Source organism: Pseudophryne corroboree, chromosome 5 (assembly GCF_028390025.1).
Source record: "Pseudophryne corroboree isolate aPseCor3 chromosome 5, aPseCor3.hap2, whole genome shotgun sequence".
NCBI classification, from domain to species: Eukaryota; Metazoa; Chordata; class Amphibia; order Anura; family Myobatrachidae; genus Pseudophryne; species Pseudophryne corroboree.
Genome location: NC_086448.1, coordinates 421788203 through 421805606, shown reverse-complemented (window position 1 = coordinate 421805606; position 17404 = coordinate 421788203). Strand labels below are relative to the sequence as shown.

The window sequence follows — 17404 nt, the reverse complement described above, 5'->3', positions numbered from 1 at the left end:
GGTACGATTGTGTCGACATGTATGAGGAGGAAAATGATGTGGAAGCAGAGCAATTGCCTGTGTTAGTGATGTCACCCCCTAGGGAGTCGACACCTGACTGGATGGTCGTATTTAAAGAATTACGTGACAGTGTCAGCACTTTGCAAAAAACTGTTGACAACATGAGACAGCCGGCAAATCAATTAGTGCCTGTTCAGGCGTCTCAGACACCGTCGGGGGCGCTAAAACGCCCGTTACCTCAGATGGTCGACACAGACCCAGACACGGATACTGAATCCAGTGTCGACGGTGAGGAGACAAACGTAATGTCCAGTAGGGCCACACGTTACATGATCACGGTAATGAAGGAGGCATTGAATATTTCTGACACTACAAGTACCACAAAAAAGGGTATTATGTGGGGTGTGAAAAAACTACCAGTAGTTTTTCCTGAATCAGATGAATTAAATGAGGTGTGTGATAAAGCGTGGTTTTCCCCCGATAAAAAACTGCTGATTTCTAATAAATTATTGGCACTATACCCTTTCCCGCCAGAGGTTAGGGCGCGTTGGGAAACACCCCCTAGGGTAGATAAGGCGCTCACACGCTTATCAAAACAAGTGGCGTTACCGTCTCCCGATACGGCCGCCCTTAAGGAACCAGCTGATAGAAGGCTGGAAAATATCCTAAAAGGTATATACACACATACTGGTGTTATACTGCGACCAGCAATCGCCTCAGCCTGGATGTGCAGTGCTGGAGTGGCTCGGTCGGATTCCCTGACTGAAAATATTGATACCCTGGATAGGGACAGTATATTATTAACTATAGAGCATTTAAAGGATGCATTACTATATATGCGAGATGCACAGAGGGATATTTGCACCCTGGCATCTAGAGTGAGTGCGATGTCCATTTCTGCCAGAAGAGCGTTATGGACGCGACAGTGGTCAGGTGATGCGGATTCCAAATGACATATGGAAGTATTGCCGTATAAAGGGGAGGAGTTATTTGGGGTCGGTCTATCGGACCTGGTGGCCACAGCAACGGCTGGAAAATCCACCTTTTTACCCCAGGTCACCTCTCAGCAGAAAAAGACACCGTCTTTTCAAACTCAGTCCTTTCGTTCCCATAAGGTCAAGCGGGCAAAAGGCCACTCATTTCTGCCCCGGGGCAGAGGAAGGGGAAAAAGACTGCACCAGGCAGCCTCTTCCCAGGAGCAGAAGCCCTCCCCCGCTTCTGCCAAGTCTTCAGCATGACGCTGGGGCCTTACAAGCGGACTCAGGCACGGTGGGGGGCCGTCTCAAGAATTTCAGCGCGCAGTGGGCTCACTCGCAAGTGGACCCCTGGATCCTGCAGGTAGTATCACAGGGGTACAAATTGGAATTCGAGACGTCTCCCCCTCGCCGGTTCCTGAAGTCTGCTCTACCAACGTCTCCCTCCGACAGGGAGGCGGTAGTGGAAGCTATTCACAAGCTGTATTCCCAGCAGGTGATAATCAAGGTACCCCTCCTACAACAGGGAAAGGGGTATTATTCCACGCTGTTTGTGGTACCGAAGCCGGACGGCTCGGTGAGACCAATTTTAAATCTAAAATCCTTGAACACTTACATAAAAAGGTTCAAATTCAAGATGGAGTCACTCAGAGCAGTGATAGCGAACCTGGAAGAAGGGGACTATATGGTGTCTCTGGACATCAAAGATGCTTATCTCCATGTCCCAATCTACCCTTCTCACCAAGGGTACCTCAGGTTTGTGGTACAAAACTGTCATTATCAGTTTCAGACGCTGCCGTTTGGATTGTCCACGGCACCACGGGTCTTTACCAAGGTAATGGCCGAAATGATGATTCTTCTTCGAAGAAAAGGCGTCTTAATTATCCCTTACTTGGACGATCTCCTGATAAGGGCAAGGTCCAGGGAACAGTTAGAGGTCGGAGTAGCACTATCTCAGGTAGTGCTACGTCAGCACGGGTGGATCCTAAATATCCCAAAATCACAGCTGATTCCAACAACACGTCTACTGTTCCTGGGGATGATTCTGGACACAGTCCAGAAAAAGGTGTTTCTCCCGGAGGAGAAGGCCAGGGAGTTATCCGAGCTAGTCAGGAAACTCCTAAAACCAGGCCAAGTGTCAGTGCATCAATGCACGAGAGTCCTGGGAAAAATGGTGGCTTCTTACGAAGCGATTCCATTCGGAAGATTCCATGCAAGAACTTTTCAGTGGGATCTGCTGGACAAATGGTCCGGATCGCATCTTCAGATGCATCAGCGGATAACCCTATCTCCAAGGACAAGGGTGTCTCTCCTGTGGTGGTTACAGAGTGCTCATCTTCTAGAGGGCCGCAGATTCGGCATTCAGGATTGGATGCTGGTGACCACCGATGCCAGCCTGAGAGGCTGGGGAGCAGTCACACAGGGAAGAAATTTCCAGGGCTTGTGGTCAAGCATGGAAACGTCTCTTCACATAAATATCCTGGAACTAAGGGCCATTTACAATGCCCTAAGTCAAGCAAGGCCTCTGCTTCAGGGTCAGTCGGTATTGATCCAATCGGACAACATCACGGCAGTCGCCCACGTCAACAGACAGGGCGGCACAAGAAGCAGGAGGGCAATGGCAGAAGCTGCAAGGATTCTTCGCTGGGCGGAAAATCATGTGGTGGCACTGTCAGCAGTGTTCATTCCGGGAGTGGACAACTGGGAAGCAGACTTCCTCAGCAGACACGACCTCCACCCGGGGGAGTGGGGACTTCACCCAGAAGTCTTTCAAGTGATTGTAAACCGTTGGGAAAAACCAAAGGTGGACATGATGGCGTCCCGTCTCAACAAAAAACTGGACAGATATTGCGCCAGGTCAAGGGACCCTCAGGCAATAGCGGTGGACGCTCTGGTAACACCGTGGGTGTACCAGTCGGTGTATGTGTTCCCTCCTCTGCCTCTCATTCCAAAAGTACTGAGAATCATAAGAAGGAGAGGAGTGAAGACTATACTCGTGGCTCCGGATTGGCCAAGAAGAACTTGGTACCCGGAACTGCAAGAGATGCTCACGGAGGACCCGTGGCCTCTACCTCTAAGAAAGGACCTGCTCCAGCAGGGACCTTGTCTGTTCCAAGACTTACCGCGGCTGCGTTTGACGGCATGGCGGTTGAATGCCGGATCCTGATGGAAAAAGGCATTCCAGATGAAGTCATCCCTACCCTGATCAAAGCCAGGAAGGATGTAACTGCGAAACATTATCACCGCATTTGGCGAAAATATGTTTCCTGGTGTGAGGCTAAGAAGGCCCCCACAGAGGAATTTCAACTGGGTCGTTTCCTGCATTTCCTGCAAGCAGGACTGTCTATGGGCCTAAAATTAGGATCCATTAAGGTTCAAATTTCGGCCCTGTCGATCTTCTTCCATAAAGAACTGGCTTCATTGCCTGAAGTTCAGACGTTTGTCAAGGGGGTACTGCATATACAACCTCCTTTTGTGCCACCAGTGGCACCTTGGGATCTCAATGTGGTTTTAGGGTTCCTAAAATCACATTGGTTTGAACCACTCACCACTGTGGAATTAAAATATCTCACATGGAAGGTGGTCATGCTGTTAGCTCTGGCGTCAGCCAGGCGTGTCTCAGAAATGGCGGCTTTGTCATATAAAAGCCCTTACCTAATTTTTCATTCAGACAGGGCAGAATTGAGGACTCGTCCTCAATTTCTCCCTAAGGTGGTTTCAGCGTTTCACATGAACCAACCTATTGTGGTGCCTGCGGCTACTAGGGACTTGGAGGACTCCAAGTTGTTGGACGTAGTCAGGGCCCTGAAAATATATGTTTCCAGGACGGCTGGAGTCAGAAAATCTGACTCGCTGTTTATCCTGTATGCACCCAACAAGCTGGGTGCTCCTGCTTCTAAGCAGACGATTGCTCGTTGGATTTGTAGTACAATTCAGCTTGCACATTCTGTGGCAGGACTGCCACAGCCAAAATCTGTTAAAGCCCATTCCAGAAGAAAAGTGGGCTCATCTTGGGCGGCTGCCCGAGGGGTCTCGGCCTTACAACTTTGCCGAGCAGCTACTTGGTCAGGGGCAAACACGTTTGCAAAATTTTACAAATTCGATACCCTGGCTGAGGAGGACCTGGAGTTCTCTCATTCGGTGCTGCAGAGTCATCCGCACTCTCCCGCCCGTTTGGGAGCTTTGGTATAATCCCCATGGTCCTTACGGAAGTCCCAGCATCCACTAGGACGTCAGAGAAAATAAGAATTTACTTACCGATAATTCTATTTCTCATAGTCCGTAGTGGATGCTGGGCGCCCATCCCAAATGCGGATTGTCTGCAATACTTGTATATAGTTATTGTTACAAAAAATCGGGTTGTTTATTGTTGTGAGCCATCTTTTCAGAGGCTCCTACGTTTATCATACTGTTAACTGGGTTCAGATCACAGGTTGTACAGTGTGATTGGTGTGGCTGGTATGAGTCTTACCCGGGATTCAAAATCCTTCCTTATTATGTACGCTCGTCCGGGCACAGTATCCTAACTGAGGCTTGGAGGAGGGTCATAGGGGGAGGAGCCAGTGCACACCAGCTAGTCTAAAGCTTTTACTTTTTGTGCCCAGTCTCCTGCGGAGCCGCTGTTCTCCATGGTCCTTACGGAAGTCCCAGCATCCACTACGGACTATGAGAAATAGAATTATCGGTAAGTAAATTCTTATTTTTTTGGGGGACAGTATTTAATAAATAGGCGGTATCACTCACGTTTAGGCAGTGTCTCAAGGTAGGAGCTGAGGACGTGGCAGCTGCGGGACGTCTAGGGCGGGGTCCGCTGGGCGACTGGAACTGGGTGGTAGCATCGGCGATATCTCCTCTTCCCATCTGGGGTGGCCTCAGATCTTGTGGCGGAGCACAATATCCCAGTGGCACTCACGTCCTGGGCACAATACCCCTGATCCTCAGGCTGGCTTGATCTGCTCACGGTAGCGGAGGATGTGACAGCTGTGGGACGTCCAGGGCGGGGTCCGCTGGGCGGCTGGAACTGGGTGGTAGCGTCGGCGGAGTCCGCTGGGCAGCTGGAACTGGGTGGTAGCTTCCCATCTGGGGTGCCCTCAGATCTTGTGGCGGCGCACAATACCCCAGTGGCGCTCACGTCCTGGGCACAATACCTCTGATCCTCAGGCTGGCTTGATCTACTCACGTCCGACCTGGGCGGATCACAATACCCCAGTGGCCAGTGGCTTGATCTGCTCACTTCCTGGAGCACATTAGCTCACGTCCTGGGCGGCGCACAATACCCCACACATGCATAATAGCTTACGTCCTGGGCGGCGCACAATACGTCCTGGGCGGCGCACAATACCCCACACATGCATTAATGATAAATCTATGGTGCAGGGAGGTGCGGGCCGGACAGGGATTGACAAAGGGCCGTATGTGGCCTGCGGGCCGTACTTTGCCCAGGTCTGGCGTAGATGCTTACCTACACATCCCTATGTGGCCCACTCATCAGGCTTACCTCAGGTTTGCCATTTTCGATGACCATTTCCAGTTTCAGGCCTTTCCCTTTTGCCTGTCCACAGCTCCAAGGGTCTTCACCAAAGTAATAACGGAGATGATGCTGCAACTGCGCATAATGGGAGTCAACATAGTCCCCTACTTGGACGATCTCCTGATAAAGGCTATGTCCAGGGAGCGTCTATTGCACAGCATCGATCTGACGACTCGCCTGCTTACGGATCATGGGTGGATTCTAAACTTCCAGAAATCTCACCTGGAGCTGACCCAACGTCTTCAGTTCCTGGGAATGATACTGGATACTGTGTCTCAAAAGGTGTTTCTTCCGATCGACAAGGCCTTGATTATCCAGGCTATGGTTCTCTCGGTGCTTCGCCTTTGCAAGGTGTCCATTCATCTTTGCATATGCTTGCTGGGCAAGATGGTTGCTGCTTACAAGGCAATCCAATATGGCAGATTTCATGCCCAGCCATTTCAGCTGGATATGCTGGGCAAATGGTCAGGGTCTCATCTTCACATGCATCAGGAAGTGACCTTACCGGATTTCTCTATTATGGTGGCTGCAAGTTCCTCCCCTGATCGAAGGCAGGAATTTCAATATCCACTTGTGGATCCTACTCACAACGGATGCCAGCCTCCGGGGTTGGGGGGCTGTGACCCAAGGGGTCCAGTTCCAGGGGAGATGGTTAGTTCAGGAATCGGCTCTGCTGATAAACGTCCTGGAACTCAGGGCAATTTACAATGCTCTGCTGCAAGCTTCCCATCTCCTGAGGGGTCAGCTGATCCAGGTTCAGTCGCACAATGCCATGGCGGTGGCATACATAAACCGACAAGGGGAAACGAGAAGCAGAGCAGCGATGCGAGAAGTGTCAAAAATCCTCCTCTGGGCGGAGGCCAATGCAAGGGCCATCTCAGCCATATTCATTCCAGGAGTAGACAACTGAAAAGCGGACTTCCTCAGCAGACACGACCTCCATTTCTGGGAATAGGGCCTGCATCCCCAGGTGTTTCAACAGCTAATCCACCGGTGGGGCTGTCCGCAGATAGATCTGATGGCTTCTCGTCTCAACAAGAAGCTGTGCCGTTACTGTTCCAGAACGAGGGATCCGCTGGCTGTAGCAGTGGATGCGCTGACGACGCCATGGGGGTACCAGTTTGTGTATCTGTTTCCGCCTCTACCGCTAATCCCAAGGGTTCTAAAAAGACTAAGAAGGGAAAGCGTTCAAGCAATTCTAATTGCCCCGGATTGTCTGACTGGCGTGGTACTCTGACCTCCTAACCATGGCTCTGGAGGATCCCTGGCCTCTACCGCTCCAAAAGGATCTTCTTCAACAAGGTCCGTTCATCTATCCAGACTTACAGCAGCTACGTTTGATGGCTTGGAAGTTGAGAGAGGGAGATTCTAACCAGAAAAGGTCTCCCCTCCCTGGTTGTTTCCACCATGGTCCAAGCCAGGAAGATGGTAACGTCAAAACATTATTATCGTATCTGGAAGAAGTATGTTTCCTGGTTTGAAAGTAGAAAGATGTTGCCGGAAGTACAAACCTTTATAAAAGGAGTTTATCATATGCAACCGCCCTTTGTACCTCCCACAACTCAGTGGGATCTCAATGTGGTTTTGTCTTTTCTTCAGTTAGACTAGTTTGAACCCTTGCATAGGGTGGAGTTAAAATTTCTCACCTGGAAGACTGTGATGTTAATGTCATTGGCGTCTGCAAGACGTGTCTCTGAATTGGGGGCCTTATCCTGTAAGATCCCTTATTGAAAAGTCATGAAGACAGGGCGGAACTCAGGACCCGTCCTCAGTTTTTGCCAAAAGTGGTTTCAGCTTTTCATGTGAATCAACCCCTTTGTGGTTCCGGCGTTTTCTGACGCTTCCATTGGGCCAGAGACCTTGGATGTGGTGATGGCTCTGAAGATTTATGTCAGAAGGATGGCTCCTCATCTGGAAATCTGATTTGCTGTTTGTCCTTTATGATGCCACCAAGATTGGTCGTCCGGCTTCTAAGCAATCAATTGCTCATTGGCTCAGGTTGACCATTCAACGGGCCTATACTTCTGCGGCTCTGCCTTTGCTGACGTCTATTCAGGCCCACTCGACGAGGTCTGTGGGCTCTACCTGGGTGGCTGCCCGCAGTTGTGCTGAGCTGCTACTTGGTCTGGTTTGAACACTTTTTTTGTAAAATTCTTTCGGTTCGATGCCTTGGCCAAGGATGACCTTCAGTTTGGTCAGGCAGTTTTACAGGGGTCTCTGCACTCTCCCACCCGTTTGGGAGCTTTGGAACTTCCCCATGGTACTAAAGTTCAGAATCCCACTATCCACTAGGACGTAAGAGAAAATTTTATACCTACCGGTAATTCCTTTTCTTGTAGTCCGTAGTGGACACTGGGTGCCCGCCTCAGTGCTTCGATTCCTGCTTACCTGCGTTAGTATTTGGTTGGCCCGCCGTTGCGGTCCCATTATGTTGTTGGGTTAGCTGTGCTATCCTTGTTTGGTTGGTGTTGCTATCCTCTGTTCTGGTTAGCACCCTCCTTTTGGTTATGGTTGTGTGTTGGCTTGTTGCCTCACAGCTGTTGTATTTAGTCCTTCTCTCATGGTATGTCCGTCTCCTCGGGCACAGTTTTCCTAGACTGAGTCTGGTAGGAGAGGCATAGAGGGGAGGAGACAGCACACACATACATACACTAAAGGTTTTAAAGTGCCAGGCTCCAGTGGACCTGATCTATACCCCATGATACTAAAGTAGAGAATCCCAGTATCCACTACAGACTACGAGAAAAGGAATGACCGGTAGGTATTAAATTCTTATTTTTAGTTAATTCACAATACATATGTACATTTCCAGTAACTTATTAATAATACGTTATTCATTGTACAACTAGATGATAAACTTTTATGTCTTCTCTCATATTTTTTTTTATTAGTAGTAGAAAATGTCTGTTCCATGGATGGAACTACTTCTATGGGGCATGATTCGGATTTGTATGCAATCCTGATGGTTTATGTCCAAATCCGATTACAGGGCTCGTTCTGTGTGACCCCTTGCAGTACCCCCTTAGCTGCAGCATGATTGACATGCTGCAGTGTTTGTGAGCGGCAAACAGGATGCTTTATAGGCATGCCGAGCCCATGCTCTGTGTCATTGGACGCAGACTTCCTGGGCCTGGCACATGGTACATTGCTCCAAGCACCTGGCGGAGGAGACATATAGAAAATCACAAGGTGTTGAAGTAGAACAGGTATTTCCACTTTTCTCCTCCAGGGGTGGAAAGCAGTGGACACTGCCTATGAGCAAGCTCTGTCTGTGTGTGATATCTTTGTCATCAATATTATGTTGAATGGAGCATAATGATGTTTTGTTTGTTTTTCTCTCCTGGTAGACACTGAGCTGGTTCGACTACTGGCATCTGTCTGTCTGCAAGTGGACAAAGAAAAGTCAAAACAAAAGACTAAATTATTTCTCAATTCTAAGAGCAAACCATCTTATAACATTCCACTTCCACCTGACGACAGAGCTGGATTAAAGGTAGTGTCAAACATGTTTAAGTAGAATGTATTGAAATCATTATTTATTATCTTAGAAATTAGTAATTTGCACCATTTTCATATTGCTCACCAAAAGAGCAAAGGCCCTCATTCCGAGTTGATCGCTAGCTGCCGTTGTTCGCAGCGCGGCGATCAGGCAAAAAATCGGCACTTCTGCGCATGCGTATGGTACACAGTGCACACGCGCAAAGTACTTTCACAAAAGCCGATGCAGTTTCACACAAGGTCTAGCGACGCTTTTCAGTTGCACTGCTGATCGGTGAGTGATTGACAGGAATGGGGCGTTTCTGGGTGGTAACTGACCGTTTTCCGGGAGTGTGCTGAAAAACGCAGGTGTGTCAGATAAAAACGCAGGCGTGCCTGGGGAAACGGGGGAGTGGCTGGCCGAACGCAGGGCGTGTTTGTGACGTAAAAACAGGAACTAAATAGACTGAAGTGATTAGGTAGGAGTAGGTCTGTAGCTTAAAAAAATTTTGGTGCCGTTCTGCGATCCTTTCGTTCGCACTTCTGCTAAGCTAAGATACACTCCCAGAGGGCGGCGGCTTAGCGTTTTCACTGCTGCTAAAAGCAGATAGCGAGCGATCAACTCGAAATGAGGGCCGAAGTTCTGCGTTTCAGTTTACGTTAACTGATCTCTTTAGAGATGAACTTGGACACTTTATCAAAATGTAGAATGAAATGAATAAGCCAGCATTAAATGTCCATATGCTGCTTACTTTATCAGCAATCAAATTTTTCTCAGGATTGGCCAGAATGTTTACTTAATAACTTAATTATATATAGCAGCGCCAGATCACATTTTGCTCAATAGATAGAAATGGATTTTACTTTTAGCAGTATTAATAACAATGGTTACTTGTTCATAATTTCCTATATAATAGCCCAGATCTGTCACTCTGTGACTGTGTGAATAACGCTGGGCATGGCTAGGAGCTCTCATTGGGTTAACAGCAGGTCTATCACACCCAGTCCACAGCTGATTGGACGAGAAACGCCCTCCCACACAGGTTACATCCATTTGGGAGGCTCTTCCCTTTGGCTGCTGTGTTTTCTCAGAGCAGGATTAACAATGGGGCTGATGGAGCTGCAGTACTGTACCTGCCAAAAGGTACAGTTGGAGTTTATGAAGCAAGTCTCTGCACTGTAGATATGGGAAAAAACTTTTCTCTTACTACAGCGTCCTCAGTCCTTCTTCTGCCAGTCCGTATGCCCCCTCCGGCATCAACAATCCCCACTCCCTAGCCGTGGAGCAGGTGGAACAAAAGCTGCTGCGGCCACCGGCATAGATGTGTATGAAAGCAGCGCAGTGGAAGGCTTTCATAGCCCTCCCTGCGCCGCATACTCTGAGCCCCGGAGCCTCCTCTGCGCGTGATGTCACAGAAGTGCCTACCCTGCCACAGCCGCTTCCAAATCCCTAGAGGCCCTGACTCCACAACACAGCTCCTGGGCTGCCAGCTTGGAAGCCCCAAGATGGCTAATGTAACGAATAGAGTGGGTGATATCGCGGAGGGTAATGTCTGGACGCTGAATCAATGTAAAAGGTGACAGTGCTGTGCAGTGCAGTGGGTGTTCAGTGTCACTGACACTGAGGGGTGTAAGGGGTGCACATGTCAAAAGGTCAACATGAGGTTTTTTCCAATTTTTTTTTTTTACTTTTTCATACTTTATGATCCACGTGGACTACAATTGGGAAAGGTAGCCTGAAGCATGATGAGCGAAACGAGCCATGTGAGGGGACACGGTGCACTAATTGGGGTTCCCGGTCACTGTACGGAGAAAAAGACACCAAAAAAAGTCAAAAACGCATGTCGACCTTTTGACCTGTCGACCTAGCATCCCTGTCGACCAATAGTGTATCGACCCAAACACTGTCGACCTACTAACTGTTGACCTTACATACCACACCTGAAAATCAGGCCTCTCAAGATGTTAGTAATGAAACGGGCCCCGGAACTGGTTTCTAGGACCTTCTTTGCTCCAGGATCTGGAACGTCACAGGTATAAAAGGTAGGTTAGTCACCTGCTGGCGATTGCATTTCGGGTAGCAATTCCCTTTCTCAAGGCACTGCACTTTGACCTTGCTACTGCATTGCGCACTTCTTGCCAGTACACCACTTTATTGTAGCGAATGCTATTTTATTTAAACCTTGATGTAATAAATTGTTACTTTGCGGAATTACACTGTTCTACTATTAATTATGTTTACATATGGATCACGGTCTGCGCATATGCTGTGAAAGAGGCAAAGAACCACACAGACGCCTATACCGTGAAGGAAAGTTATTCAATGTTATTTTATTTTATTTTATTTCCACTTATCTATTGTTTTCTTCCATTTATTATCAACTACCCATATGATTGTATACATTGGGATCTGCCCTGCACTGCGAAAGCGCACCCACCTGATCCACATCCATTACTTACTTATATCTTATATCACAAACTTACCCGGAAAGAACAAAAGATCTTAAGATGTATAGTTTGGAGCAGGGAAGAGAAAGGGGGACATAACAAACTTTCAAATATACCAAGGTTTTAAACAAAAGTACAGGAGGGAAACATTCTTCAAAGGAATAGAAGTATTAGAACTCAAGGACACTTATCCCGGGTGTCTGGTCGCCATTTTCTGCCAGTTAGGTGTCTCCTGAGATTGGCTCAGCGTGCCAGGCTCGGGTTATAACTATGTTTCTCTATCGTCCTAGTGGATGCTGGGGTTCCTGAAAGGACCATGGGGAATAGCGGCTCCGCAGGAGACAGGGCACAAAAGTAAAGCTTTCCGATCAGGTGGTGTGCACTGGCTCCTCCCCCTATGACCCTCCTCCAAGCCAGTTAGATTTTTGTGCCCGGCCGAGAAGGGTGCAATTCTAGGTGGCTCTCCTAAAGAGCTGCTTAGAGAAAGTTTAGCTTAGGTTTTTTACTTTACAGTGAGTCCTGCTGGTAACAGGATCACTGCAACGAGGGACAGAGGGGAGAAGAAGTGAACTCACCTGCGTGCAGGATGGATTGGCTTCTTGGCTACTGGACATCAGCTCCAGAGGGACGATCACAGGTACAGCCTGGATGGTCACCGGAGCCTTGCCGCCGGCCCCCTTGCAGATGCTGAAGTAAGAAGAGGTCCAGAATCGGCGGCAGAAGACTCCTCAGTCTTCTAAAGGTAGCGCACAGCACTGCAGCTGTGCGCCATTTTCCTCTCAGCACACTTCACACGGCAGTCACTGAGGGTGCAGGGCGCTGGGAGGGGGGCGCCCTGGGAGGCAAATGAATACCTAATTTGGCTAAAAATACCTCACATATAGCCTCCGGAGGCTATATGGAGATATTTAACCCCTGCCAGAATCCGTTAAGAGCGGGAGACGAGGCCGCCGAAAAAGGGGCGGGGCCTATCTCCTCAGCACACAGCGCCATTTTCCCTCACAGAAAGGCTGGAGGGAAGGCTCCCAGGCTCTCCCCTGCACTGCACTACAGAAACAGGGTTAAAACAGAGAGGGGGGGCACTAATTTGGCGATATGCTTATATATATTAAGATGCTATAAGGGAAAACACTTATATAAGGTTGTCCCTATATAATTATAGCGTTTTTGGTGTGTGCTGGCAAACTCTCCCTCTGTCTCTCCAAAGGGCTAGTGGGTCCTGTCCTCTATCAGAGCATTCCCTGTGTGTGTGCTGTGTGTCGGTACGTGTGTGTCGACATGTAGGAGGACGATGTTGGTGAGGAGGCGGAGCAATTGCCTGTAATGGTGATGTCACTCTCTAGGGAGTCGACACCGGAATGGATGGCTTATTTAGGAAATTACGTGATAATGTCAACACGCTGCAAGGTCGGTTGACGACATGAGACGGCCGACAAACAATTAGTACCGGTCCAGACGTCTCAAAAACACCGTCAGGGGTTTTAAAACGCCCGTTTACTTTAGTCGGTCGACACAGACACAGACAGGGACACTGAATCCAGTGTCGACGGTGAATAAACAAACGTATTCCTTATTAGGGCCACACGTTAAAGGCAATGAAGGAGGTGTTACATATTTCTGATACTACAAGTACCACAAAAGAGGGTATTATGTGGGATGTGAAAAAACTACCATAGTTTCTCTATCGTCCTAGTGGATGCTGGGGTTCCTGAAAGGACCATGGGGAATAGCGGCTCCGCAGGAGACAGGGCACAAAAAGTAAAGCTTTTCCGATCAGGTGGTGTGCACTGGCTCCTCCCCCCATGACCCTCCTCCAGACTCCAGTTAGATTTTTGTGCCCGGCCGAGAAGGGTGCAATCTAGGTGGCTCTCCTAAAGAGCTGCTTAGAGAAAGTTTAGCTAGGTTTTTTATGTTACAGTGATTCCTGCTGGCAACAGGATCACTGCAGCGAGGGACTGAGGGGAGAAGGAGTCAACTCACCTGCGTGCAGGATGGATTGGCTTCTTGGCTACTGGACATCAAGCTCCAGAGGGACGATCACAGGTACAGCCTGGATGGTCACCGGAGCCGCGCCGCCGGCCCCCTTGCAGATGCTGAAGACAGAAGAGGTCCAGAATCGGCGGCTGAAGACTCCTGCAGTCTTCTAAAGGTAGCGCACAGCACTGCAGCTGTGCGCCATTTTCCTCTCAGCACACTTCACACGGCAGTCACTGAGGGTGCAGGGCGCTGGGAGGGGGGCGCCCTGGGAGGCAAAATGAGTACCTATAAAGGCTAAAAATACCTCACATATAGCCCTAGAGGCTATATGGAGATATTTAACCCCTGCCTGATTTCTCAAAATAGCGGGAGACGAGCCCGCCGGAAAAGGGGCGGGGCCTATCTCCTCAGCACACGGCGCCATTTCCTCTCACAGCTCCGCTGGTCAGGACGGCTCCCAGGTCTCTCCCCTGCACTGCACTACAGAAACAGGGTAAAACAGAGAGGGGGGGCAAATTTATGGCGATATTTTTATATAACAAAGCAGCTATAGGGGAGCACTTATTATAAGGCTATCCCTGATATATATATAGCGCTTTTGGTGTGTGCTGGCAAACTCTCCCTCTGTCTCCCCAAAGGGCTAGTGGGTCCTGTCTTCATTAGGAGCATTCCCTGTGTGTCTGCTGTGTGTCGGTACGTGTGTGTCGACATGTATGAGGACGATATTGGTGTGGAGGCGGAGCAATTGCCAAATATGGGGATGTCACCTCCTAGGGGGTCGACACCAGAATGGATGCCTTTATTTATGGAACTACGGGATAGTGTCAACACGCTAAAGCAGTCGTTTGACGACATGAGACGGCCGGACAATCAATTAGTGCCTGTCCAGGCGACTCAAACACCGTCAGGGGCTGTGAAACGCCCTTTGCCTCAGTCGGTCGACACAGACCCAGACACAGGCGATGACTCCAGTGGTGACGGTGACGAATCAACCGTATTTTCCAGTAGGGCCACACGTTATATGATTTTGGCAATGAAGGAGGCGTTACATTTAGCTGATACTACAGGTACCACTAAACAGGGTATTATGTGGGGTATGAAAAAACTACCTATAGTTTTTCCTGAATCAGAAGAACTAAATGACGTGTGTAATGAAGCGTGGGTTGCCCCTGATAAAAAGCTGATAATTTCAAAGAAATTATTGGCATTATACCCTTTCCCGCCAGAGGTTAGGGAGCGCTGGGAAACACCTCCTAGGGTGGACAAGGCGCTAACACGCTTATCTAAACAAGTGGCGTTACCCTCTCCTGAGACGGCCGCACTTAAAGATCCATCAGATAGGAGGATGGAAAATATCCAAAAAAGTATATACACACATGCAGGTGTTATACTACGACCAGCTGTAGCAACTGCCTGGATGGGCAGTGCGGGGGTAGTTTGGTCAGAATCCCTGATTGAAAATATTGATACCCTGGACAGGGACAATATTTTACTGTCGTTAGAACAAATAAAGGATGCATTTCTTTATATGCGTGATGCACAGAGGGATATATGCACACTGGCATCACGGGTAAGTGCTATGTCCATTTCGGCCAGAAGAGCTTTATGGACGCGACAGTGGACAGGCGATGCGGATTCAAAACGGCATATGGAAGTTTTGCCGTATAAGGGGGAGGAGTTATTTGGAGTCGGTCTATCAGATTTGGTGGCCACGGCTACAGCCGGGAAATCCACCTTTCTACCTCAAGTCACTCCCCAACAGAAAAAGGCACCGACTTTTCAACCGCAGCCCTTTCGTTCCTTTAAAAATAAGAGAGCAAAGGGCTATTCATATTTGCCACGAGGCAAAGGTCGAGGGAAGAGACAGCAACACGCAGCTCCTTCCCAGGATCAGAGGCCCTCCCCGGCTTCTACAAAAGCCTCAGCATGACGCTGGGGCTTCTCAAGCGGACTCGGGGACGGTGGGCGGTCGTCTCAAAAATTACAGCGCGCAGTGGGCTCACTCGCAAGTAGATCCCTGGATCCTGCAGATAATATCTCAGGGATACAGGTTGGAATTAGAGACAGATCCACCTCGCCGTTTCCTGAGGTCTGCTTTACCAACGTCCCCCTCCGAAAGGGAGACGGTGTTGGAAGCCATTCACAAGCTGTACTCTCAGCAGGTGATAGTCAAGGTACCTCTTCTGCAACAAGGGAAGGGGTATTATTCCACTCTTTTTGTGGTACCGAAGCCGGATGGCTCGGTAAGGCCTATTCTAAATCTGAAGTCCTTGAACCTGTACATAAAGAAGTTCAAGTTCAAAATGGAGTCACTCAGAGCAGTGATAGCGAACCTGGAAGAGGGGGACTTTATGGTATCCTTGGACATCAAGGATGCGTATCTCCACGTTCCAATTTACCCCTCACACCAGGGGTACCTCAGGTTCGTTGTACAAAACTGTCACTATCAGTTTCAGACGCTGCCGTTCGGATTGTCCACGGCACCTCGGATCTTTACAAAGGTAATGGCCGAGATGATGAGTCTTCTTCGAAGAAAAGGCGTATTAATTATCCCATACTTGGACGATCTCCTAATAAGGGCGAGGTCCAGAGAACAGCTAGAGATGGGATTAGCACTGTCTCAAGAAGTGCTAAAACAGCACGGGTGGATTCTGAATATTCCAAAATCCCAGTTAATGCCGACAACTCGTCTGCTGTTCCTAGGGATGATTCTGGACACGGTTCAGAAAAAGGTTTTTCTCCCGGAGGAAAAAGCCAAGGAGTTATCCGAGCTTGTCAGGAACCTCCTAAAACCAGGAAAGGTGTCTGTACATCAATGCACAAGAGTCCTGGGAAAAATGGTGGCTTCTTACGAAGCGATTCCATTCGGCAGATTCCACGCAAGAATTTTCCAAAGGGATCTGTTGGACAAATGGTCAGGGTCGCATCTTCAGATGCACCTACGGATAACCCTGTCTCCAAGGACAAGGGTGTCTCTTCTGTGGTGGTTGCAGAGTGCTCATCTATTGGAGGGCCGCAGATTCGGCATACAGGATTGGATCCTGGTGACCACGGAAGCCAGCCTGAGAGGCTGGGGAGCAGTCACACAAGGAAGAAACTTCCAGGGAGTATGGACGAGCCTGGAAACGTCTCTTCACATAAACATTCTGGAACTAAGAGCAATATACAATGCTCTAAACCAGGCAGAACCTCTGCTTCAGGGAAAACCGGTATTGATCCAGTCGGACAACATCACGGCAGTCGCCCATGTGAACAGACAGGGCGGCACAAGAAGCAGGAGGGCAATGGCAGAAGCTGCAAGGATTCTTCGCTGGGCAGAGAATCATGTGATAGCACTGTCAGCAGTGTTCATCCCGGGAGTGGACAACTGGGAAGCAGACTTCCTCAGCAGACACGATCTTCACCCGGGAGAGTGGGGACTTCATCCAGAAGTCTTCCACATGCTGGTAACCCGTTGGGAAAGACCAATGGTGGACATGATGGCGTCTCGCCTCAACAAAAAACTGGACAGGTATTGCGCCAGGTCAAGAGATCCGCAGGCAATAGCTGTGGACGCGCTGGTAACGCCTTGGGTGTACCAGTCGGTGTATGTGTTTCCTCCTCTGCCTCTCATACCAAAAGTATTGAGAATTATACGGCAAAGAGGCGTAAGAACGATACTAGTGGTTCCGGATTGGCCAAGGAGGACTTGGTACCCGGAACTTCAAGAGATGATCACGGAAGATCCGTGGCCTCTACCTCTAAGGAGGGACTTGCTTCAGCAGGGTCCCTGTCTGTTTCAAGACTTACCGCGGCTGCGTTTGACGGCATGGCGGTTGAACGCCGGATCCTAAAGGAAAGAGGCATGCCGGAAGAAGTCATTCCTACTTTGATTAAAGCAAGGAAGGAAGTAACCGTGCAACATTATCACCGAATTTGGCGAAAATATGTTGCGTGGTGCGAAGATCGGAGTGCTCCGACGGAGGAATTTCAACTGGGTCGATTCCTACATTTCCTG

General features: G+C 49.1%; 1 protein-coding gene across 2 annotated transcripts in view; it reads left to right on the top strand.

The window, feature by feature from the left end:
- Positions 1–17404, top strand: part of ANKS6 (ankyrin repeat and sterile alpha motif domain containing 6) — a 255254-nt gene that overhangs the window by 76743 nt on the left and 161107 nt on the right. For both annotated transcript variants that reach the window (XR_010177741.1, XM_063922805.1), the window contains exon 6: positions 8853–8998. Coding sequence is in view for 1 of the 2 variants with exons in the window: in XM_063922805.1 (XP_063778875.1) it covers positions 8853–8998 (146 nt within the window). In the remaining variant the exon portion in view is untranslated. The remainder of the gene's footprint in view (positions 1–8852; positions 8999–17404) is intronic.